The 24102-nt window shown below is 46.5% G+C and overlaps 1 protein-coding gene across 1 annotated transcript in view; it reads right to left on the bottom strand.

The window, feature by feature from the left end:
* The window catches only part of ltbp3 (latent transforming growth factor beta binding protein 3), a 225859-nt gene that overhangs the window by 1842 nt on the left and 199915 nt on the right, over positions 1 to 24102 (bottom strand). The window contains 4 exon segments of the mRNA XM_084320781.1: positions 1372 to 1500; positions 2910 to 2999; positions 13422 to 13583; positions 22850 to 22978. Of these exon segments, the coding sequence (XP_084176907.1) occupies positions 1372 to 1500; positions 2910 to 2999; positions 13422 to 13583; positions 22850 to 22978 (510 nt within the window).

Here is a 24102-nt window from a genome sequence, read left to right as displayed (position 1 = left end):
ATGCAGGGCAGAATTAGGCCGTTACCCACTAATACTAAAAATACAAAAAAGAGCAATTAACTTTTGGACACACCTAAAACAAAGTGACCCCCTCTCGTACCACTATCAAGCCCTGCAGTGCCAAGAGCTGAGGAGCAGCAGGAACCCCCTTACCCAGCTGGTCCTGAGGCTGAGTCCACAAACCTGCTCTCTTAACACACCCCAGGAACAGAACACATCACCAATCAGAATAAATCAAATTACTACACAGCTAAAACAAAATTACATCACCTATTGGAAAACACAAACAAAAGCACAGAGCAAAATGCAGTGCTATCTGGCTCTAAATCGACAGTACACCATAGCAGATTATTTGAGCATGGTGACTGATCAACAACTAAAAAGAACCTTGACAAAATACAGACTGAGTGAGCACAGCCTCGCTGTTGAAAAGGGGAGGCACAGGAAAACCTGGCTTCCTGCAGAGAAAAGGCTGTGCTGTCATTGCATCCTCAGTGAGCCTGAAACTGAGTTGCACTTCCTCACCAAATGTGAAAAATATAAATAATTAAATATATTAGAGAAAAGCATTTTTAAAAATTTGAATTAATAACAAAAGGTTTTCTTGCACTACCAGATACAGGAAAACTACCAGTCCTACTAGGGGAGGACTCAACCAGCTGTGAGCTAGCAGCAGCCTATGTTGCTGCCTGCCATAAACTGAGGGACAGTGAGTGACAGTCACCTGACATGTGTTTACACCGTAATATTTGATGTTTTATTTTATGATGATATTTTGTATGTACTTATATCTGTTTGTAATCCATGTTTAATATTAATCATTTGCTTTGGCAACATGTAGAAGTACGTCATGCCAATAAAGCCATTTGAATTTAATTGAATTGAGAGTGAGAGAGAGACAGTGAGAGAGACAGTGAGAGAGAGACAGAGAGACAGAGAGAGAGACAGAGAGAGAGAGAGAGAGGGAGAGAGAGACAGAGAGAGAGAGAGAGACAGAGACAGAGAGAGAGATAGAGAGAGACACAGAGATAGAGGGGGAGAGAGAGACAGACACAGAGAGAGAGGGAGAGAGAGAGAGACAGACAGAGACAGACACACAAAGAGAGAGGGAGAAAGACAGTGAGAGAGGGAGAGATAGAGAGAGTGAGACAGTGAGAGACACACAGAGAGAGAGAGACAGAGAGACACAGACACAGAGAGAGAGAGGGAGAGAGAGAGAGACAGTGAGAGAGAGACAGAGAGAGAGAGAGCAAGACAGACAGACAGAGAGAGAGAGGGAGAGAGACAGACAGACACAGAGAGAGAGAGGGAGAGAGAGAGACAGACAGACAGAGACAGACACACAGAGAGAGAGGGAGAGAGACTACAGACCTGTGCAGCGAGTGCGAGAGTGGTCCAGCCTGAAGCCTCCGTTACACTCGCACATGGTCCCCAGGTAGGAGCGCACGCAGCGGCCGTTAGCACAGCTGCACTCGTCTGAGTCCTCCTCGGAGCTGTCACCTTGAGGGAGGGAGGGAGGGAGGGAGGGAGGGAGGGAGGGAGGGAGGGAGGGAGGGAGGGAGGTGGATTGATTGATTGATTGATTGATTGATTGATTGATTGATTGATTGATTGATTGATTGATTGATTGAAAATTGTATTACCAGATTGCAGAATGGGTACAATACAGTACAGCTCAATACACACAATTGTTAAGGGGATGCAGACCCGAGAAAGACTTTTGTCTTGTTTACATCAGGGTCCCCCATTTTCAATTCACTCTAACATATATGACACACACGACATACAGATAGACAGTACTGCTACATCTATACATTTATGACATACCAGATTTACAAATACAGTACTGTTTGTGGTACAAAAAGAGTCTAAAAAAGAGAGTATATGCATTTGATGTAGAAACTGTACATTGGAGGAGGTTGGGTAGGTGGGGTGGGGGGGGGGGGTTGGGTAGGTGGGGGGAACTGTACATTGGAGGGGGTTGGGTGGGTGGGGTCAGGGAAACTGTACAACTGTACAAGCAAAACTGTACATTGGAATATCGACAAAACCTTACTTGGTCCCAAGAAGAGGGTCTCGTGTATTATTGGGTTAAGACTAGGGATGTCCGATATTATCGGCCTACCGATATTATCGGCCGATATTGGCATAAAAATGTGATATCGGAAAATATCGGTATCGGTTTTCAAAAATATATATATATATATAAAAAAATAAAATTTTAATTACATTTATTTAACCTTAATTTACCCAGGCAAGCAAGTAAGAACAAATTATTATTTTATTTATTGTCAAAGTATGCATAATGTTGTGTTAATTACATGACAAGAGATATGTAATGTTAATTACCTGAAATTATTCTGTTTTTTGGGGGGGGGGAAACCCTGCATAGGTATCGGTATCGGTTGATATCGGTTGACCGTTTGGTAGTGCGGCAGTGAAAGGGTTAATCGTTTACAGCGATGTGAGACGTTACCTGGGTTGTAGTTTTTACAGCGATGTGAGACGTTACCTGGGTTGTAGTTTTTACAGCGATGTGAGACGTTACCTGGGTTGTAGTTTTTACAGCGATGTGAGACGTTACCTGGGTTGTAGTTTTTACAGCGATGTGAGACGTTACCTGGGTTGTAGTTTTTTACAGCGATGTGAGACGTTACCTGGGTTGTAGTTTTTACAGCGATGTTAGACGTTACCTGGGTTGTCGTTTTTACAGCGATGTTAGACGTTACCTGGGGTGTAGTTTTTACAGCAATGTTAGATGTTACCTGGGTTGTAGTTTTTACAGTGATGTAAGACGTTACCTGGGTTGTAGTTTTTACAGCGATGTGAGACGTTACCAGGGTTGTAGTTTTTACAGTGATGTGAGACGTTACCTGGGTTGTAGTTTTTATAGTGATGTGAGACGTTACCTGGGTTGTAGTTGGCGAACGCAGCGAGGAAGTCGAGCTCCCCGTCAGACTCCGTCTCCAGGTGCATCTCACACAGACGACTGAAGATCACTGGGGGAAACAAATAATGTTTTTTTTCTCAACTTAAGATAAAGGGTGAATGCATGTTTTAACCAATTAAACCCTGGCTGAACTTAAACACTAAGACCATTTCCCATAAACCCTGTTGGTCCGGAGGTAGAGTGCTCATCTGGTAATCAGAAGGTTCCCGGTTCGATTCCCGCTCCTCCCGGGCAGCGTGTCGAAGAGTCCAAGACACTTAACCCCAAATTGCTCCTGATGAGCAGGTCGGCACCTTGCATGGTTGCCTCCGCTGTCGGTGTGTGAGTGAATGGGTAAAATGTTAGGAACAAAATTATGAAGCACTTTGGATAAAACCATTTACCATTTTGATGTGAAGGAGATGTTGCTCTTTGTTCCAGCTGGTTCCTGCTACGTGTAAGGGCTTTAACCCTTACACTACCAGTGTGGTAGTAAAAAGGTTAACCTTCTGCAGTGTGGTAGTGAAAGGGTTAACGATAGGTTATGTAGATAACCTAGTTATATTAGTATAGGCTAAGCGTCCCGCTCTGAGCCTTACGAGATACTTCCATCTCCTGTGATACCTAATGTATCTCCCACGAACAAAAAACACATGCACCCCACCTGTATGGGGCCCCGCCCCTTATGGTGGTACCACCCATATAACCATGACTCTGGTCATGAAACACCCTTCCTCGCCAAAAACCCGTCCCAGGAAAAGACCCCTCAAGAGGAAACTCAGGGCGCGCAGAGCGGGACGCTTAGCCTATACTAATATAACTAGGTTATCTACATAACCTATCGTTATATTTCGTATAGCATCGCGTCCCGCTCTGAGCCTTACGAGATAATGGGGAAGAGCGGGCGCGAGACCCGACAGATGTACCCCCTGAGGACCCGTAAGCCCACATCAAGGGGTGCGGGGAGCCCTGTCACCCCATCCTTCCTAACGAAAGGGGGGCGCAGTCAACTCCACCTGAATGCGAACAAGAGGGAGCCAGAACCCCTTGAACACACCGTACAGGCGGAACCACGTGTGACTCAACACACTGCGGCCCATACCCATACACTCCTGCTACCCGACCAAAGGACGGGAAGCAGGAAAGGCCACAGACCCCAGAACCGCCTGGGAGACAGAACCCCCGGTCATGTCCATGAGGTAAAACCTTACAAAGGGGCCCGGTGAGGACCATGAAGCTGCAGCACAGATGTCCTCCACCGAGGCCCCACCCAGGAGAGCGGCAGAGGCAGCCACCCCACGAGTGGAGTGCGCCCTGACGCCCCCAGGGGGATCCTGCCCAGCCAACGTGTAGCAGAGGGCAATACCCTCGCACAACCAATGGGACAGGCGCTGCTTCGACAGTGCCTTACCAGCACGAGCCCCACCGTAACAGACAAAAAGCTGGTCGGTAACCCTGAAGTCCTGAGTACGGCTGAGGTAAAACCCCAAAGCACGGACTGGACATGACAGGTGAAGGCCCGCATCTAACTCACTAGTGTGAGGAGGAGGACGAAAAGCCTGAACCACAATATCCCGGGACCGGAAGGAACTCCGGATATTCTTAGGCACGAAAGCAGGATTAGGTCGCAGAGTGGCACCGCAATCGGTCCGAAAAGACAGGCACTCTGGACGTACCGAGAGAGCACAGAGCTCACCCACGTGTTTAGCGGAAGTGACAGCCAGTAGGAACGCGGTCTTGAAAGACAGCCGTCCCAACGGCGCCTGCTCGAGCGGCTCAAACGGGGCCAAGGACAACCGACCGAGGACCAATTGAAGATCCCAAGTCGGAGCCAAGGAGCGTTGCACCGGCTTAACGCGTCGAGCGCCAAGCAGGAAACGCTTCACAAGAGGGTGGCTGAACAAGACATCCCCCTCAAATCCCTCATGATAGGAGGATATAGCTGCCGTATATACCCTCACTGTCGAAGCCGACAGACTATCAAGGAGAGACTGGAGATAACCCAGAACAGCATCCAGGGGGCAGGAGACTGGGTCACAGCCCCCCCCCTTACACCATTCTTGGAACGCACGCCACCTGCCCGCGTAAACCGCGACAGTGGAGGGAGCATGCGCACACCGGATGGTATCAACCACTGCGGGATCCATCCTCTCCAGACTCACCCTCCCACCAGCCACACCACCAGGCGTTGACCCAACACCGGAGGCTGGACAAGCACTCCGTTGTGCTGCGAGAGGGCCGTCGCTGACCACGGAATGACCCAAGGAGGAGCGACCAGAAGCTGGATTAAGACCGGGAACCACACTGACGTGCCCCGGTCCGGCGCGACCAGGATCACCGTCCTGCGCTCCCTCCGTATCCGCTCCAACAGCTGACTCAACAGCTGTACAGGAGGGAAGGTGTACAGAAGACCGGGCGGCCACGGAAAGGTCGAGAAGGCATCCACCCCCAAGGGGGGATGATCCGCTTGACTGAGCGAGAACCACAAGGGGCACTTGTGAGAACGTCGGCACGCAAACAGATCTACCGAGGCCTCCCCGAACCGATCCCAGATCTGTCTGACTATGTCGGGGCGGAGTTCCCACTCGTCGCAACGAGGACCGCCCCGAGACATTATATCCGCCGCCACATTTTCCGTACCAGGAACGTGGAGCGCCCGCAGACTGCGCAGCCTGCGGGATGCCCATAGCAACAGTTCGCGCGCCACCCGGAGCAGGCGGGCGGAACGAGTCCCACCCTGCCTGTTGATATACGCCGCCGCCGTCACATTGTCCGTCCTGATCAAAACATGTTCGCCTACCACCAGGTGGCCGAGCCGTTTGAGGACCAGGAGGACCGCCTTCAACTCCAACACATTGATATGCAGGACAGCTGGGTCGGCATGACCCGTCCAGCTGCCCCCCACTGCGTGGGTCCGAAACGCCCCTCCCCAACCTGTGAGAGAGGCGTCGGTGAAAACCGTGACGTGGGAGCCACTGCTGCCCATGGGGACCCCAGCGGAGAGGATACCCAGCCTCCCCCAGTGGGCGAGATCCCACCCATATCGACAAAGGAACCGTCAACCGTCTCCCTTTGCCCCACACCGGATCTATTCTCAAAGAGAGAAACCACCTCTGTATCCGCCTCATAAAGAGGAGGCCAAGAGGAACCACCGTGTGGGCCGCCGACATAAGGCCCAGCAGACGCATCACCTGCAGCGCCGTAACCGTCCCTCCCAGACGGAAACCCCAGAGCGCGTGACGGAGAGCCCCCCGACGCTGCTCCGAGAGGGTCGCAAGCATGGGCTTCGACCTCAATGTCAAGCCCAAGTACTCCACCTGTTGACTGGGAAGAGGGGTACTCTTCTTCCAATTCACAGCAAAACCCAGGCTGGTGAGGAATTCCACCACCAGTCGAGTATGAGACCTGGCAACCTCCTCTGAACGGCTGAGGAGCAGAATGTCGTCGAGATAGAACAGAACTCGTATCCCCCGACGACGTAAAGGCCCCAGAGCAGCCGCCACGCACTTGGTGAATGTGCGGGGAGCCAGAGAATAACCGAACGGCATTCTGTGGTACTCGTACGCTACGCCCTGAAACAGGAACCGTAGGAACTTCCTGTGAGGAGGGAAAATGGGTATGTGAAAATACGCATCCTTCAGGTCTATGGAGGTGAACCAGTCCCCCCTCCTGACAGCAAGCAGAAGGAGTCGGACGGTCAACATCCTGAACGGTCTCACTACAATCAACCGATTGAACATGGACAGATTCAGTATAGGTCTGACCCCCCCAGTTTTCTTGGGCACCAGAAAATAACGGGAGTAGACGCCTGACATTGCGTCCTCTCTCGGGACCACAACGACGGCCTGCTTCGCCAACAGAGATTGAATCTCGTCGGCCAGGGCTGTCACCGCGCCCGACCCTAACAATAGGGTCGGCACCAAACCTGAGAACGGAGGATGGGGCCGCGCAAACTGCAAAACCAGCCCCGCCTCTAACGTTCTCCTCATCCACCGATTCAAGGGACATTCCCGTCGCCATATGTGAATATAATCCCACAGCGCCCCCGCCGTCAACTGACGCTGGGCCGCAAGGAACAGCAGATAATTGGCCCGGTCCCCCCCGTCGTGCAAAGCACCCAAGGGGGGACCCCGACAGAAAGGGCCGGTTTGATACGGGAGAAGCGGTCATCAAACTTGTGGACACACACTCACCCCCTGAACACCCCTCCAGCACACGCTGAGGAGCCGTTCCGCAGCCAGACACGCAAGGCCTGAGGACCCCATGGGCTCCTACACGCCGAAGCCCTGCAGTGATATTGCTACCACTCAAATCACGCCAGCCTCTCCTTTGCAGACCACTGCCGGTTTGACGGGAGTGGGAGGCAACAGCGCGATACCCCGCCTGGCGAGGGCGAAGCCGGGGTAACCCCTGCTGAGCATTCAACAGAAGAGGCACCGAGTCCCCCTGCTGACCACTGGAGCTAGTGGCAGCTGCAACACCAGGTTCCACCCACCCACAACCTGCGGTGTAGGAACCACGCGACGACGGAACATTCTCACGGACAGACCCAGGCTCAGCCATCAACTGGGTGTCAGCCCCTGTCTCCATGAGAAGTGAAGAATGGGGCCGCATACGCTTCAAAGAAGGTTCGCGGCCCGCAGCCAAAGGAGAACGCTCAAAGCCCCGCTTCTGGGGATACCAGAGAGAGGACTGAACGGGGAGCGGGCTGCTCGCGGCAAAATGACGACGGGGTGGTTTACCAACCCCGAAATCACCCAAAATGGCCGATCCCTCGGCCGCCAAGACTGTCGGCCTTGCGAAACCCTGTCGATTCTCCAACCAGGGCACCACTGGCGGGGGAAACATGGCCGCCTGTCGAGGATCTCGCCACAGTCGTTGACGAGACCGTGCTCCCACCCCTGGCTGCACAGCGTGAGGCGGTGTAGGACCCGAATCAAAAACCGCCTGCGCCTCCACAGAACGCCCAAAAAGACTATCTGTGGAAAAAGGAGTCGTGAGGAGAGAAAACCTATCCTCTTCCCCAAGAGGAGACTGCTCCAACCAAAGATGCCTAACAACCAAAGTCGATAGCATCCGAATCCTCCCCGCAGTTATAGCTTGCGACTGAGTCAAGATCTCTATAACACCACAAACATGAATCACGTTCATAGTGTCGGTTGGACCCAAAGACCTACAACCCGACGCCATCTTGGATAGGAAAGTAGCCAGCTGAGCCACAACACTGGCCGCCGCTAAATGCCATCCTGCAGCAGTATACCACTCATTCGTCCATACTGCCACCCTCCGAGCCGACATGCTATCAAGCAACGGCCGGGCGGAACGTCGTTCATCCCCGCCTGGGCACAAAAAAGAAGCTACCTGGCTACTTAGCCAAGGTACCCCCGGGCTGAACCCCGTCGTCAGCCCCTTCACCCGCAAAAAAGGTAAATAGAGCTCAGCGAACCCCCCCACACCCACCACCGACTGACCTTCATCAATGAAGGTGGCAAGAGGAGGGAAAAGCGGAATCCCGCGGCGGGGATTATTAGACATTCCAGCGTCAACATCAGCGTTAGCAGAAGAAGCAGTAGTAGCATTAGCATTAGCAGTAGCAGTAGCATTAGCGTCAACAGCATGTTCCAGGATCGCCAAGACATCGCCCACTACAGTGGAACGATCGCCAAGCCGCACCGGCCCTAGTGCCGAAACATACTCCACAGCACGACCAACACCGACATCGACGCCTACTGACACAGACCTCACCTTTGTACAAGCCGACCCGTTAGCCAAACCTTGTACGCTGCCCCTCGGTCCGTCGCCGTCAGCCGAGGAACCACCAGCATAGGTCTGCGTCGTCGAAACAAGCTCCGGAGAATCCAGGGAAACACAATCCTCCGGTAAGCCCTCAACATTATTAATCTTCCTTAATCTTTTCATTCCGCTAGCTCGTATGGTGCAAGCATCCAGTACGCTGGGACGAAAATAGAGGAAGGGTGTTTCATGACCAGAGTCATGGTTATATGGGTGGTACCACCATAAGGGGCGGGGCCCCATACAGGTGGGGTGCATGTGTTTTTTGTTCGTGGGAGATACATTAGGTATCACAGGAGATGGAAGTATCTCGTAAGGCTCAGAGCGGGACGCGATGCTATACGAAATATAACCTTCTGTAGTGTGGTTGTGAAAGGGTTAACCTTCTGTAGTGTGGTAGTGAAAGGGTTAACCTTCTGTAGTGTGGTAGTGAAAGGGTTAACCTTCTGTAGTGTGGTTGTGAAAGGCTTAACCTTCTGTAGTGGTAGTGAAAGGGTTAACCTTCTGTAGTGTGGTAGTGAAAGGGTTAACCTTATGTAGTGTGGTAGCAAAAGGTTAACCTTCTGTAGTGTGGTAGTGAAAGGGTTAACCCTTTGTCGTGTGGCAGTGAAATGGTTAACCGTATGCAGTGTGGTAGTAAAAGGGCTAACCTTCTGTAGTGTGGTAGTGAAAGGGTTAACCCTTTGTCGTGTGGCGGTGAAAGGGTTAACCTTCTGTATTGTCGCCGTGAAGGGGGTTAACCTTCTGTAGTGTGGTAGCAAAAGGGTTAATAACCAGAGGCAGACTTGAGTCAATGACAAGAAACAGCTCTAACATCACTGTGTGTTAGGAAGGGGTAGGCAGACTGCGAGATCTCACACACATCCCAAAACTCGAAACAGTTTTGCACACGTTAACCCCTTAAAGGAATGAATGAATGAATGAAAACTTTATTTAACAGATTGCAGAATGGGTACAATACAGTACGGCTCAATACACACAATTGTTAAGGGGATGCAGACCTGAGAAAGACGTTTGTCTTGTTTACATCAGGGTCCCCCATTTTCAATTCATATAGACATTTATGACATACACAACATACATGACATTTATGGCATAGGGACATATAGGTATTTAGTACTGATACATTTGTGACATAAACGGTATTCAAATATACAGTACTGTTACCCCTAGATCCTGACAGAGTATATACATATGATGGGGAGGGGACTGTACATTAGGAGGGGGTGTGTGGGTGGGAGAGAAATATACATACGGCGGGGAGGGAATATATACATGCGGTGGGGAGGAGACTGTCTATTAGGAGGTGGTGGAGGTTTTGGGCATTTACGGTGGCCAGTTTCGAATTGCAGCCTCCCGTAGGTGCTCTTTAAGAGCGGTTTTGAATGTGGGTAGGGATTCACATTCCTTTACAGCTTTGGGTAGGGCATTCCACATTGATGTGGCATAATTGCGAAACGTGTTTAGTCCCTTGTTTGAGCCGAATCTGGGTTTAACATGATTTGTTGAGCTTCCTCTGGTGTAGTGGTTGTGGTATTCACTGACCTTTGGGAAGTATTTTGACATGTACATGGGTACCTTAGTCGTATAATGTATCTTGTAGACCAGGCCCATTGCAAGTTGCTGTACTCTGTCGTCTACTCTAAGCCATCCTAGGTTGTCAAAGTGGGCAGGGGTGAGGTGGGTTCTGGGGGTAAGGTCAAGTAGTAGTCTGACCAGTTTGTTTTGTGATGTTTGTAATCTTGTTTTAAGCGCCTTTGAGGTGCTTTGGTACCATGAGGTGCACGCATAGTCGTAGTACCCTTGAATGAGTGCTCCTGCCAGAGTCTTCAGGGTATTCTTGTTTACCAGAGAGGAGATCCGGTACAAGAATCTAGTTCGTTGGTTGACTTTTTTTATTACATTGGATGCCATTTTGTCACAGGAAAGATTTGCCTCTAGGATGGAACCCAGGTAGGTAATTTCGTCTTTCCTTGTGACAATATTGTCACCCACTGTAACTGAGAAGCCGTCGGTCTTGCTGAGTTTGTTATTTGAGCCGAAGAGAATGGACTCTGTTTTGCCCATGTGTAATGATAGTTTGTTATCAGCGAGCCATATGCAGATTTTGCCTAGTTCCGAGGTGAGGGTTTTTTCAACCTGCAACTTGTTCTTGTCAGAGACCAGCAGGGCTGAGTCGTCCACAAACAGGAACAAGTTGCAGTCACAGGCTGACGACATGTCATTTGCATAAATTAGGACGAGTAGCGGTCCTAGTATGCTTCCTTGTGGAACACCACAGCTCACTGTGAGGGGGGGGGGATAGAGTACCGTTTACCTCTACCATCTGTTCCCTCCCCTCCAGGTAGGATTGCATCCAGCTCACTGATAAACTATCAAAACCAATTGCTTTTAGCTTGTCAATCAGAATGGAGTGATTGACAGTGTCGAAGGCCTTTTGTAGGTCCAGCATGACCATGCCGCAGTATTTGCCCGCGTCCACCTCTTGTTTGATGTGGTCGTTCAAATAGAGGAGGCATGTGTCAGTGGAGTGGGACGTTCTGAAGCCAGATTGGAATTTGTAGATTAGATTTTTTTCCGCCAAGTACTTTTCGACCTGTTCGTAGACTATTTTCTCCATGACTTTCGAGATGGAGGTAAGAATAGAAACAGGGCGGTAGTTGCCTGGGTCTAATTTGCTGCCCTTTTTGTGCAGAGGGGTCACTCTCGCAATTTTGAAGTCCTTGGGGACGTGTCCCTGTTTTATAGAGAGGTTTATTATGTGTGTGATGACTGGGGTGATGGCGGCTGCTGAGTCTCTGAGGAATTTGGAGGGGAAAACTCCAACATTTTGGGAAATTAGCTTATTTGGCATCTACCCTGGAGTTAGACAAGAAGATACATACCCTTTTTCTTCTCTGTGCATGCAGTAGGAGTAGGAAGACACTCCTAGTAGGTTAGCCTAGCTTAGCGTCAGTCACTGGAAGTAGGTTCCTCCATTAGCCTAGTTCCAAACGTCTTCTTACTCCTACTGCATGCACAGAGAAGAAAAATGTATGCATCTTCTTGTCTAACTCCAGGGTTCCCAAAATGTTGGAGTGTTAAGATACATACGTTTTTCTTCTCTGTGCATGCAGTAGGAGTAGGAAGACGCGCACCGTTAGCCTAGCTTAGCGTCAGTCACTTGAAGTAGGTTCCTCCATTAGCCTAGTTCCCAACGTCTTCCTACTCCTACTGCATGCACAGAGAAGAAAAATGCATGCATCTTCTTGTCTAACTCCAGGGTTCCCAAAATGTTGGAGTGTTAAGATACATACGTTTTTCTTCTCTGTGCATGCAGTAGGAATAGGAAGACATGCACTGTTAGCCTAGCTTAGCGTCAGTCACTGGAAGTAGGTTCCTCCATTAGCCTAGTTCCAAACGTCTTCCTACTCCTACTGCATGCACAGAGAAGAAAAATGTATGCATCTTCTTGTCTAACTCCAGGGTTACCAAAATGTTGGAGTGTTAAGATACATACGTTTTTCTTCTCTGTGCATGCAGTAGGAGTAGGAAGACGCGCACCGTTAGCCTAGCTTAGCGTCAGTCACTGGAAATAGGTTCCTCCATTAGCCTAGTTCCCAACGTCTTCCTACTCCTACTGCATGCACAGAGAAGAAAAACGTATGTATCTTCTTGTCTAACTCCAGGGTAGATGGCAAATAAGCTAATTTCCCAAAATGTTGGAGTTTTCCTTTAAGCCCGAGCGCGAGCGGTCCTTAATAAATATATCAATACAGTCCGTATTAATTAATGTAGCGTAAAGACCCTAAGCCTATCAAAACAGCAGTCAAAGTTTATATTTTCAGCACTACGTTTGTTTACCAATGATTTTAAGTGTTATATGAATACGTATGAGTTTATAGAAATCTCAGCGCATTGAGTCAGAAACTGGCGGATATTGACGCAAGGAAATGGCGAAGGCAAACGTGAGTGTAGTCCTATGAAAGGAGAGACTCAGGGCTTTCGAATTTTTTCGGGCTTTCGATAAAACTACACTACCCAGCTCACGCCAACCTTGTAGAAGTGGAGCAATCTTCATTTACTTGGGTATGTACTTTTAGGCAAATCTTCTAAAAATATGGTCAGAGGTTAATTTAGTTCAGCAGTTATTGAGCTGTTATTAACACAAGGATTCAATGTCCCTGATGGCATCACTGGTGGTCACATTTAAAGTAATTTACTGTCAAACTAAATTAATGTGTGAAAAACTGTTTTGGTTGTGTATGAGATTATTTGCAAAATAAATCAGCATCGTTTTTTGGCAAAGTGCCCCTTTAACTGGGCAATAGACCGGAATATCAGAATGAATGGAGATAGAGTGCCTGTCTGTCTGTCTGTCTGTCTGTCTGTCTGTCTGTCTGTCTGTCTGTCTGTCTGTCTGTCTGTCTGTCTGTCTGTCTGTCTGTCTGTCTGTCTGTCTGTCTGTCTGTCTGTCTGTCTGTCTGTCTGTCTGTCTGTCTGTCTGTCTGTCTGTCTGTCTGTCTGTCTGTCTGTCTGTCTGTCTGTCTGTCTGTCTGTCTGTCTGTCTGTCTGTCTGTCCGTCCGTCCGTCTGTCCGTCCGTCCGTCCGTCCGTCCGTCCGTCCGTCCGTCCGTCCGTCCGTCCGTCCGTCCGTCCGTCCGTCCGTCCGTCTGCCTGCCTGTCGTTCCTACCTGAGCTCCTAGGGGGGCTCCTCCTACCTGAGTTCCTCGGGGGGCAGGTCCTGCACTCCGGCCCCCAGCCCCGGCCGTAGTGGCAGCAGCACTCCGAGTAGGTGACCACCAGGCCGTTCCTGGGCACACTGCAGATCAGGTCCTCGTCCACCTGCAGGAAACACACGTCCCTGTGGGCCGCGGTGCGGTCTGGGAGACACAGAGACAAGGCATGGCACGTTACCAAGGCAACGACACGGAGACAAGGAACGTCATGTTACCAAGGCAACAGCAACAACAAGGATCAAATAGATATTGTAAAGTGTCACAGCCAACTAAGTAACACTGGGTGGTATGACATCCTGATCTTATATATGATTATGGGGAATGTCTGTAGATTCTTCCTGGACAATGGAATAGAAACACGTTATGTGTAAACACATGTTAAAGTGCCACAAGTCAACGAGTGACACTTTGTATAATATTCTTATGTTTATTATATATGATTGGAGCTATGTATATGACCTGTATACTCTTTATACACTTATAAAACTATGTTACAGTTAATGTGCAGTCGGAGTGAAGAGCAGGCCTGAGCTGAGAGCAAGTCGGCACAGTTTAACCCTGTCCGGTCTGCATAGAATATAGCCAGCAGTCTCCCTCGTCTGCATCCCCTTGAGTTGGGGCGAGTGAGAACGAAGGGGGGGGGGGGGGCCCCCTTCGGAATGCAATCTCTGAGCAGGGTGTTTTCCACAGCAGGTTGTCACACTCTGCGTAGAGTAGACAAGGATAGGTACAAGTGTGTGCATATATATGTGTACACTGTATGCTATATATATATGTACTGTATTATACATGTAAGTGTATCTGTATATATCTGTAGTATTTATTGGGCTATGTACTATGTACTATGTACTCATGCTGGAGGTGTGAGTTGCTTTCACTTCAAATACTGTTTGGTCTGTACAGATGCATCTGTCTCCCTCCCTCCATGTGACCTTGACAGACAGGGCCTCTCCCTCCATCTCCGGCCGGCAGACGCATTAAACTGGTTAACCCTTTGTGGGGTCTGAGTGAGATGGGGAGGGAGGGGACTTTCCACAGCAGAGAACAAAGGGAGTCTGTTCCAGCGAAAACGTTACAATTACTTTTCGAGTTACGGCCTAGTGGAGTAAAATGGGAGTAGAGCCAGTCCCCACGAGCCGTGCATTGACTGGCTGGTGAAATTACATCACGGTGACAGCGCTGTATTTGGACCAATAAGCAGAAGAGATCTGGGGCCCTTTATAAGGGCCAACTGGCGAGATCGAAGGCAGATTTTGACACTGAGCTGGAGAGATAGGAAGATGTTGCTTGCGGGCACAAGCCGTGCCAGATCAGACTTTTTAGAGAGATGGAGATCCTGCTGCCAGACACGGGGCACAAGCCGAACCAGATGAGATGTTTTGTTCTGTGCATATTTTAACTGAAATGGACACTTTCCACTTCAGTCTCTTCTTGTAACTAGCTTTTTCTAATTAAAAATACCTCTTTATAAATATCCTTTGTATCCTTTCTTCACACCAGACGGCCGGACGGCCGGGTAAGCATGAAATGTGTTTTGCCTTGTAACTTCACCCTTTGCGTTTTGATTAAAAAGACGGGTAAGCATGGAGATGTATTTTTGCATTGTAACTTTACCAGTAATAATAATAATAATAATAATAATGATAATGTTCCTGAATGTGCCTGTAATGTGCCTGATTTATGATGTAAAAAAGAACCTCCTGAGTAAGGCTTTAGCCAGACGGAGTATTAATGATGTAAAAACTCATGAGTGTGGTTTTCCCCAGACGGAGGAGGAGGAGGAGAAATAGGATTATTGTGATTAAGGAGAAAGGTGGGTTCGGCAAGCCTGGTTTTATCAAGTAATGCCATACAGTAAACTCTACGGCGAACCGAGTAGATTAAAGTGAAATAAAGAAAAGTAAATATACCCCGCAACTCCAATCAATCAACTGTATTACTGGAGGGGACGGGGGTGCCTGTGTGTGAGCCGAGGTCTGCTGAGTTTAAGCCCTGAACGTTATAGACAAATTGAGTCCTAGATGTCCCACACTTCGCGGGACGCTGCTTGAAGCTGGGATTCGGACTAATGAGTTATGGGATAATCAATCTGACCTCGGTTTACGACCGGTGCTTAACAGATATTGACATAGCAATCTAACAAAGTCTTTAGGCACGACAGCTCCCTCCAACATTTTCTATATTTGATGTAATGTTACAGTATTTGATATAGTGTTACAGTACATTATGTAATGTTACATTATTTTATGTAATGTTACAGTACTTTATGTAATGTTACAGTATTTTATATAGTGTTACAGTACTTTATGTAATGTTACATTATTTGATGTAATGTTACAGTACTTTATGTAATGTTACAGTATTTGATAGTGTTACAGTACTTTATGTAATGTTACATTATTTGATGTAATGTTACAGTACTTTATGTAATGTTACAGTATTTGATAGTGTTACAGTACTTTATGTAATGTTACATTATTTGATGCAATGTTACAGTACTGTATGTAATATTACAGTATTTGATATAGTGTTACAGTACTTTATGTAATGTTACATTATTTTATATAGTGTGACAGTACTTTATGTAATGTTACAGTATTTGATATAGTGTATGTTACAGTATTTTATATAGTGTTACAATACTTGAGTAATGTTACATTATTTGCTGTACTGTTACAGTATTTGATATAATGTTACAGTATTTGATGTAATGTTACAGAACCTTATGTAATGTTACAGTAGTTGATGTAATGTTACAGAACTTTATGTAATGTTACAGTACTTGATGTAATGTTACAGTAGTTGATGTAATGTTACACTACTTTATGTAATGCTACAGTAGTTGATGTAATGTTACAGTAGTTGATGTAATGTTACACTACTTTATGTAATGTTACAGTAGTTGATGTAATGTTACAGAACCTTATGTAATGTTACAGAAAGTAGTTGATGTAATGTTACAGAACTTTATGTAATGTTACAGTACTTGATGTAATGTTACAGTAGTTGATGTAATGTTACAGTAGTTGATGTAATGTTACAGTACTGAAGGATTTCACTGGTTTTCATATGGTTATAACGTACGTAGGTAAACACCTTTTAATTGTGTTTAGTCTTGTGTTTTAGACTAAATTTGTATTAGAGACATTTCAGTCCATTCATGTAGTAGCAGGGCCTGTGAGGAGGGTCAAAAGCGGTTGCTAGGGTGACGAGCCCAGTAGCCAGGGAGTTAAAATAAAGATAGTGGTCGCCATGACAATGCAGATAACGAGACAGAGTTAGACTTAAAGGTCCCATGTCTTATAAATGGCCTTTTCCAGTGTTTAGCATTGTTTTATAGCAATGGGGGGTTAGTATCAATGGGTCTGTCAAAATTACCATTTTGGCGGATTGCTCTAATTCAGTTGAGACAATCTCCTCCCCCAGTGAATTAGGTCATTCTGATTAGACTTTTTTGCTGACGCAAATAAGGCACTGATCTGCATAACTAACGCCCCCTCTATGGTTGTAGCGCAACCATTCGCTCAACAGCAGAGCGATTGGAAATACCCGACACTTCCTCAAGCGGGTTTGGACAGAGAGAGGCAGAGAACGAGCGAGCGAGAGAGAGAGATAGAGAGGGAGAGAGAGAGAGGGACAGGAGCTTCTGTCGGGGAAACAAACACACGCATTTTACACACAACCTGACCGGCGTGCGTGGAGGGTCTTCTCCCTGGTAGAGAGAGAGAGAGGGACCGCGTGCAGGAGTGTGTAAATGTGTGTACGTGCAGGGCTGGTGTGGGGCTTCTCCCTGGGATATCACTGTCAAAATATCTTTGACTCCCACGCGCACGCCCATATTCTGATCCGTGCAATAATATTCAGAGCGGTATATATTGTCATTTGAAACAAGTTACCAATGCATTGTCCCATGGGATTATGCCCCCTGCGGCGAAATTAATTAATTAGTATCCCCCTCAATCTTTCTACCTCTCTCTCTGTGCCAGTCGCAGACTGTGGGCAACTGTCACTCAAAGCGCTTATGGGCGGAGCCCAACCCAAACAGCTTGGAATCTTGAAGTAGAAAAATTTTGCTTTTGAGTAATTGATAAAAAATATAAAACAATAATTGTTTTTGAAAAAAACTTTACAGATGTGTTCCATAGACTCACAGGAATTGTGTAAAGTTGCCCAAATAGTGAAAGGAATAGCAATGCATGTCCCCTTTAAGCTGTTGCTGCTTTTCCGAAAGAGAGTTGCTCAAGGTCGGCATTCTTGGAGACGGAACAGAGAGAGAGAGAGAGAGAGAGAGAGAGAGAGAGAGAGAGAGAGAGAGAGAGAGAGAGAGAGAGAGAGAGAGAGAGAGAGAGAGAGAGAGAGAGAGAGAGAGACGTGGTGGAGCTAGAAAGGACCACGAGGTGATAGGCCGCAAGCAGGAAGCTAGGAGAGATAGCACCTCTGAAGATAGAGATGGAACTTTAGCTTTCTTATACCTCTAAAGACTTTAAATTTGTTCATTCTGTATGAGAATCTTGGTTTATGCAAATAAACATCCTCCTTTCTGATATGAGACAACGACTCCAGTACATTTTTGTCCAGATGCATTAAAGGGGAGAGTCAGTGCTTCACCCAGTAAGCGCATGGGAAGACAGAATTCCACCGAACGATTGCCTCACAAACAATAAACAAACACAACGCAGAGACTTCACGGAAGGTGATAACAATCAACGAGAAGGCTGTAAACACTGATTTCTATCAGTACTTTACGTAATGTTACAGTACTTGATGTAATGTTACAGTACTTGATGTAATGTTACACTACTTGATCATGAATTAAAATGAGCATGGAATGTCTGGAACGTCATGTAAATTTTCGGTGGTAACTGGCCGCAGTGGAGAATACAAAAAAAGAAAAATAGTTAATAACCTTTTATCTACCACTACGTTACTGACTGGAGTTCATAGTTTACTACTTTTTTTAACCTCTTAATACGCAACGGCCCGACCTCAGTCCGTCATGCCCGTCTACCGTCTCAGGGCTGCATTTTTCGCCGATCATGTAATATACCGTTCTGGAATTTGCCGCCTTTCGAACGCCACCTCACTCGACCAATTCCGTGCCTCGGTTCTCGAGTTACATGACGATATGTCAGGCGAGCGTCTTTTTACAGGCTGTGCGTCAAATGATACGCTCGAGAACTGACCAATCACAGCTGATGGCGAAAATGATACAGCATTGTAGGCAACGAGTGTCCGCTTCCAATGATACCCCACGTGGGGGGGGGGGGGGGGGGGGGGGGTGCGAATATAGGAAGTAGGTGAATGTTGACCAGCGAAAATTAGTTGTGACTCAATCTTCAGAACGCATAGAGGTGGATGGCCACAGAGGATTTTTTTACTTATTATTTTTTTACCTTTTCATTATTTTAACGTTCAATAGTTAAATACTTTCTATTCATCGAGTTTATAAAGGAATCTCCAGGATAAGGTAAGGACATAATTAGGTATGTAAATGAGATATTACTAGGGAGTGAGGCGGACCTTTAAAAAAGTGAATATCAGGAAGGCAGCAGGTCCAGACGGCATCCCCGGCCGCGTCCTAAAAGTCTGTGCCGACCAACTGGCCCCAGTATTCACTGACATATTTAACCTGTCCTTAGAACAGGCTGTCATCCCCACCTGCCTGAAGAAGTCCACTATTATCCCTGTACCCAAAAAATCCAAGCCTGCTTGCCTCAACGACTACCGCCCTGTAGCTCTCACCTCCATAGCCATGAAGTGCTTCGAGAAGCTAGTAAAGGGCTACATCTGCTCCTCCCTCCCCATCAACATGGACCCCCTGCAATTTGCATACCGCCCCAACAGGTCCACGGAGGACGCCATATCCCATGTGCTGCACACAGCAGCATCACACCTGGACAAGAGGCAGGGGAACTATGTGAGAATGCTATTCATCGACTACAGCTCGGCATTCAATACCATAGTCCCCTCCATACTCATAGCCAAGCTCAGGGACCTGGGCTTGGGCTATGACCTCTGCCAGTGGGTCTTGGACTTCCTGACTGGCAGACCCCAGGTGGTGAGAGCAGGCAACTGCACCTCCTCATCCATCACCCTCAACATAGGGGCCCCCCAGGGCTGTGTTCTGAGTCCCCTCCTCTACTCCCTGTACACACACGACTGTGTGGCTCAGCGGAGTAGCAATACAATCGTCAAATTTGCTGACGACACAGTGGTGGTGGGCCTGATCTCTGCCAACGACGAGAGGGCCTACCTGGAAGAGGTCAAGGTCCTGGCGGGATGGTGCCAGGAAAACAGCCTCTCCCTGAACGTCAGCAAAACAAAGGAGATGATTGTGGACTTCAGGAGGTCGGGGGTCAAGGACTACAGCCCCCTCAGCATCGACGGGGCACCGGTTGAGAGAGTCAACAGCTTCAAGTACCTCGGAGCCTACATATCCGAGGACTTGACATGGACCACACACATTAACAGTGTGGTGAAGAAGGCACGACAACGCCTCTACTTCCTCAGGCGCCTAAGGAAGTTCCAAGTCAGCCAGAAGATCCTTGGGAACTTCTACTCATGTACAATGGAGAGCATCTTGACCGGCAACATCACCTCCTGGTTTGGGAATAGCACTGCAAAAGACCAAAGCAGACTACAAAGAGTGACACGTTCAGCCGAACGCACAATTGGAGGGGGGCTCCCCACCCTCCAGAACATTTACTACAAGCGTTGCAAGGGGAAGGCTAAGAGAATTATTAAGGACTCGAGCCACCCGAACAACTGCCTCTTTGAACTGCTGCCGTCAGGCAAGCGATACAGGAGTCTCAAGGCGAGCACAGAAAGACTCAGAAGTAGCTTCTATCCCCAGGCCATCAGGCTGCTAAACGAACAATGAATGAACACTACACAACAACAACCACCAAACACACATAGCACACACATCCACACGCACACACTCACTTTAAACAAACACACTGTAGCACCCACTCCACACACTTTATAGCACACACCCACTTTAAACAAACACACTGTAGCACCCACTCCCCACACTTTATATTTATGGATGAAGGATTGCACTACAACTCGTACACCTTACTGTAAATTGTACCTAAAATTGTACCTCATCCCATTTCTGCTTTGCACTAGATAGTACTGTACATTAGTACACTGCATAGTATTGTGTATTGTATATTATATGGTAACTCAGAACATTGTACATATGTCTATACCGAACACTGTGACCTCATTTTTCTTCTTCTAAATTCATGCTATATTATGTTATTATGTTATTTGATACTATCTTGTCTAGCACAGTCTCTGGAGCGTAACAGTAAGAAGCATTTTGTATGAAAGTATTCTGTACTTCTGTATGACAACTATTAAAGAACTTGAGAACTTGAACTTGAGTTGACTAATGTTGTTTTCATGTATATGGACAAGTACTTAATTTAAATAATTAGGGATATGAATTCCTACTATATCAGCTCCTCCATCTGTCCATCCAATTGAGAAGCTGCAGGTAGTTTTAAAGTTGTGTATTTTAAACAACCCGATATATAATATGGTGCATTTATCATATTTTGGTTGTGAGCCTGATACATTTGCGAAGAGATTGAGATTTCAAAGTGATTTTGAAGTGACTTTGAAAATTAAATGTGAAATGAAAAAGCTTGAATCATCGGCATACATTAATACTTTAGCTTTTAGAACACTTTAGATGAATATCTAATCCCTTAAAGGAAAAACTCCAACATTTTGGGAAATTAGCTTATTTGGCATCTACCCTGGAGTTAGACAAGAAGATACATACCCTTTTTCTTCTCTGTGCATGCAGTAGGAGTAGGAAGACGTGCACCGTTAGCCTAGCTTAGCGTCAGTCACAGGAAGTAGATTCCTCCATTAGCCTAGTTCCCAACGTCTTCCTACTCATACTGCATGCACAGAGAAGAAAAAGGTATGTATCTTCTTGTCTAACTCCAGGGTAGATGGCAAATAAGCAAATTTCCCCAAATGTTGGAGTTTTCCTTTAATACCGTTACAGTATCTGATCTAGTCTTAATTGCTAATATTTCAACTGCAATTATAAATAAACAAGGTGTGAGGGAGCAGCCTTGCTTAAAGTCTAAAAATATTATTAAAGTCAAAAGCTTTTTGAAAGTCTGCAATAACAACCAGACCCGGGTTCTCTGCATAATATTCTAAAATCTCAGGTTAGCTGCCTTGTGTTATGTTTGTGATGTACAAGGTGTGATATGATATTTCTATACAGTTAGTTTATCTTTGCATTGTGACACTGAAGAGATGTCTTATATCCGCAGCAGTGAAATACATCTCTTGCTGACAGTTTCCTTTATCGTATGAATAGTTGAAACATGGCTAAAATAGTTTGTGGGTAAATAGCGCAGACCCCCCCCCCCCCCCCCATCATCATCATCAACACCTGTCAGAAAAAGGCATTTAATATAAAAGTATTCTGTATTTTTGTATGACAACTAATAAAGAAACTTGTAACTTGAACTTGAACCTACAGCGTGGCTGGAAGGCCCGTCTTGGCCTGTTCTACATGACATCACAATGCCATGAAATGGGATAACATCACAGAGCGTCATTCCTCAAGTGTCTTCACTGAGCATTCCGCCTATAGCCAGCATTCCACAGCCAGCATTCCGCCTATAGCCAGCATTCCACAGCCAGCATTCCACAGCCAGCATTCCGCCTATAGCCAGCATTCCGCACACAGACGCTTCAGGGTCGGGATCAATTCACCACTCAATTCAGTGAATTCAGAAGGTGGATTTCTCTCTTTCAAAATCAAGAGTAAAATTTTCATCTTTGCATGAAAATGGCTGTGCTGTCCCCGCCGTTCCAACCTATTCGACGAGTAGGCTATATACGTGTGAATGATGTTCCATCGTCGGAGAGAGAGCAAAACGACGATCTTCGTCTCACTTTTGAATTGATTGAATTGAAAGGGAATCAATCCCGACCCCTGACCTCTACGGTTGTCACATGCTCAACACATTGGGGAGATTAAAGTCGGACTGATAGCAGATTAAGAGAATATTCTTGTCTAGAGCACCAACAAATGTCACTATTACAAGTGTAACTATTACCTCACACAGCTACAGGACCACATGTCCTTCTTAATTAGTTTGTATTTCCTCTTAATTGCTCCTTGGTTTGAAAGGGAGTGTTAATTTCGTCATTAATGTCACAAAGACATAACAGTGGTTAGATTGATGTCACAAAGACATAACAGTGGTTAGATTAATGTCACAAAGACATTGAAAGGGTTAACGGTTGGCTTTGAAAAACGTTTTTGGCGTTCAATGAGTTAAAAGAAAACCTGCTTTCAGTCCGACGTTAACGGGAGTATAACAGGTGTCGGAAGGTTCGTCGGGGCTCAGGTTGAGCTGTTTACCCACCGTCATAGACGCACTGTTTGATCGCTGCACTGAAGGTGAGGGGCTGGGTGCAAATACAGTGAAAGGAGCCGGGTGTGTTGACGCACCTCCCATTCTTACAGTATGAGGGGTCCTGGCACTCATTCACATCTGCAAAGGGTACCAGGGACACAGGTTACAACCAGTGTGTTCACATGCTGCACACATCAAGTCCCGATTCCGGAATTCACTTCAATTTCAATTCAATACAATTTTTTTTTATTAAATCAGGGCAATTCCCCGTTTCCCCTGCAATACAGGCAATTCCCCCGAAGACATGAGAAAAACGTGATATTCTAATTTCTAAAGGTTACCATGGGAACATATAACGTACACAGGCCGCAAAAAATTACAGTATTTTTTTGCCGATAGTTGTTAAATGCACACATTAAGTCGGGATTCGGGAATTCACTTCAATTCAAAACTTTTAAAAGAATTAAACCAGGGCAATTCCCTGTATCACTGTGATACAGGCAATTCCCCTGAAGACATGAGAACACATTTTTGTACCTCATTGTCTGCATTTTTACTTCATTGTACTTTAGGTTGTACTTTAGTTTGTGTATTGTATATTTGTATAGTGTTGGGATTTAATTTAGTTAACTCGAACAAAACCATTTGTCTTGAGCTATGTTGACAATTGCTTCCATGTCTAGGATATATTTTATTTTATTTGTATTTTATTTCTTTTTTTATTTAATTTCCAATTCTTTTTTGTAAATTTTTGTTATTTCAAGTTTGTGTGTTTATGGTTGTTCGAGATAAATAAATAAAATAAAAAACTGTATGAAGCACATTCTCAGGGGCTCATACAGAGCCAAGCATTTCACTGTACTTCATACGTGACAAATAAACTTGAAAAGGTGATATTCAAATTTCTAAAGGTTACCATGGGAACAGAACTTACACAGGCCACAAAAACCGACAGTATTCTGGCCGATAGTTGGAATTATGCGTATCCCCAGTTCAGAGTTAATGCGAGGGTTAGGGATATAAGCTCTAAAACTGGGCTGTTGTAAATGGGATATGTTTTATACATGCAACAAATCAAAGATGGATCCCCATGGCAACGTGAGGAAGGCTCTCTGGAGCTGGGGCGCGTTGGTGGTATGCAATTATTTTGTTTACAGTTGTATTTAGCCACGTCACAATAAAGTTTTTTTTTTTTTTTTTTTTTTATCTTTTTCCCCCTCCATTTTCCTCCGATTTTCTCCCATCCCAATGTTAGTCGTATG

Source organism: Notolepis coatsorum (genome assembly GCF_963971535.1).
Source record: "Notolepis coatsorum genome assembly, chromosome: 8".
Lineage (NCBI taxonomy): Eukaryota > Metazoa > Chordata > Actinopteri > Aulopiformes > Paralepididae > Notolepis > Notolepis coatsorum.
The sequence above is the reverse complement of the archived record's forward strand: the minus strand, read 5'-3'. Positions and strand labels throughout refer to the sequence as shown.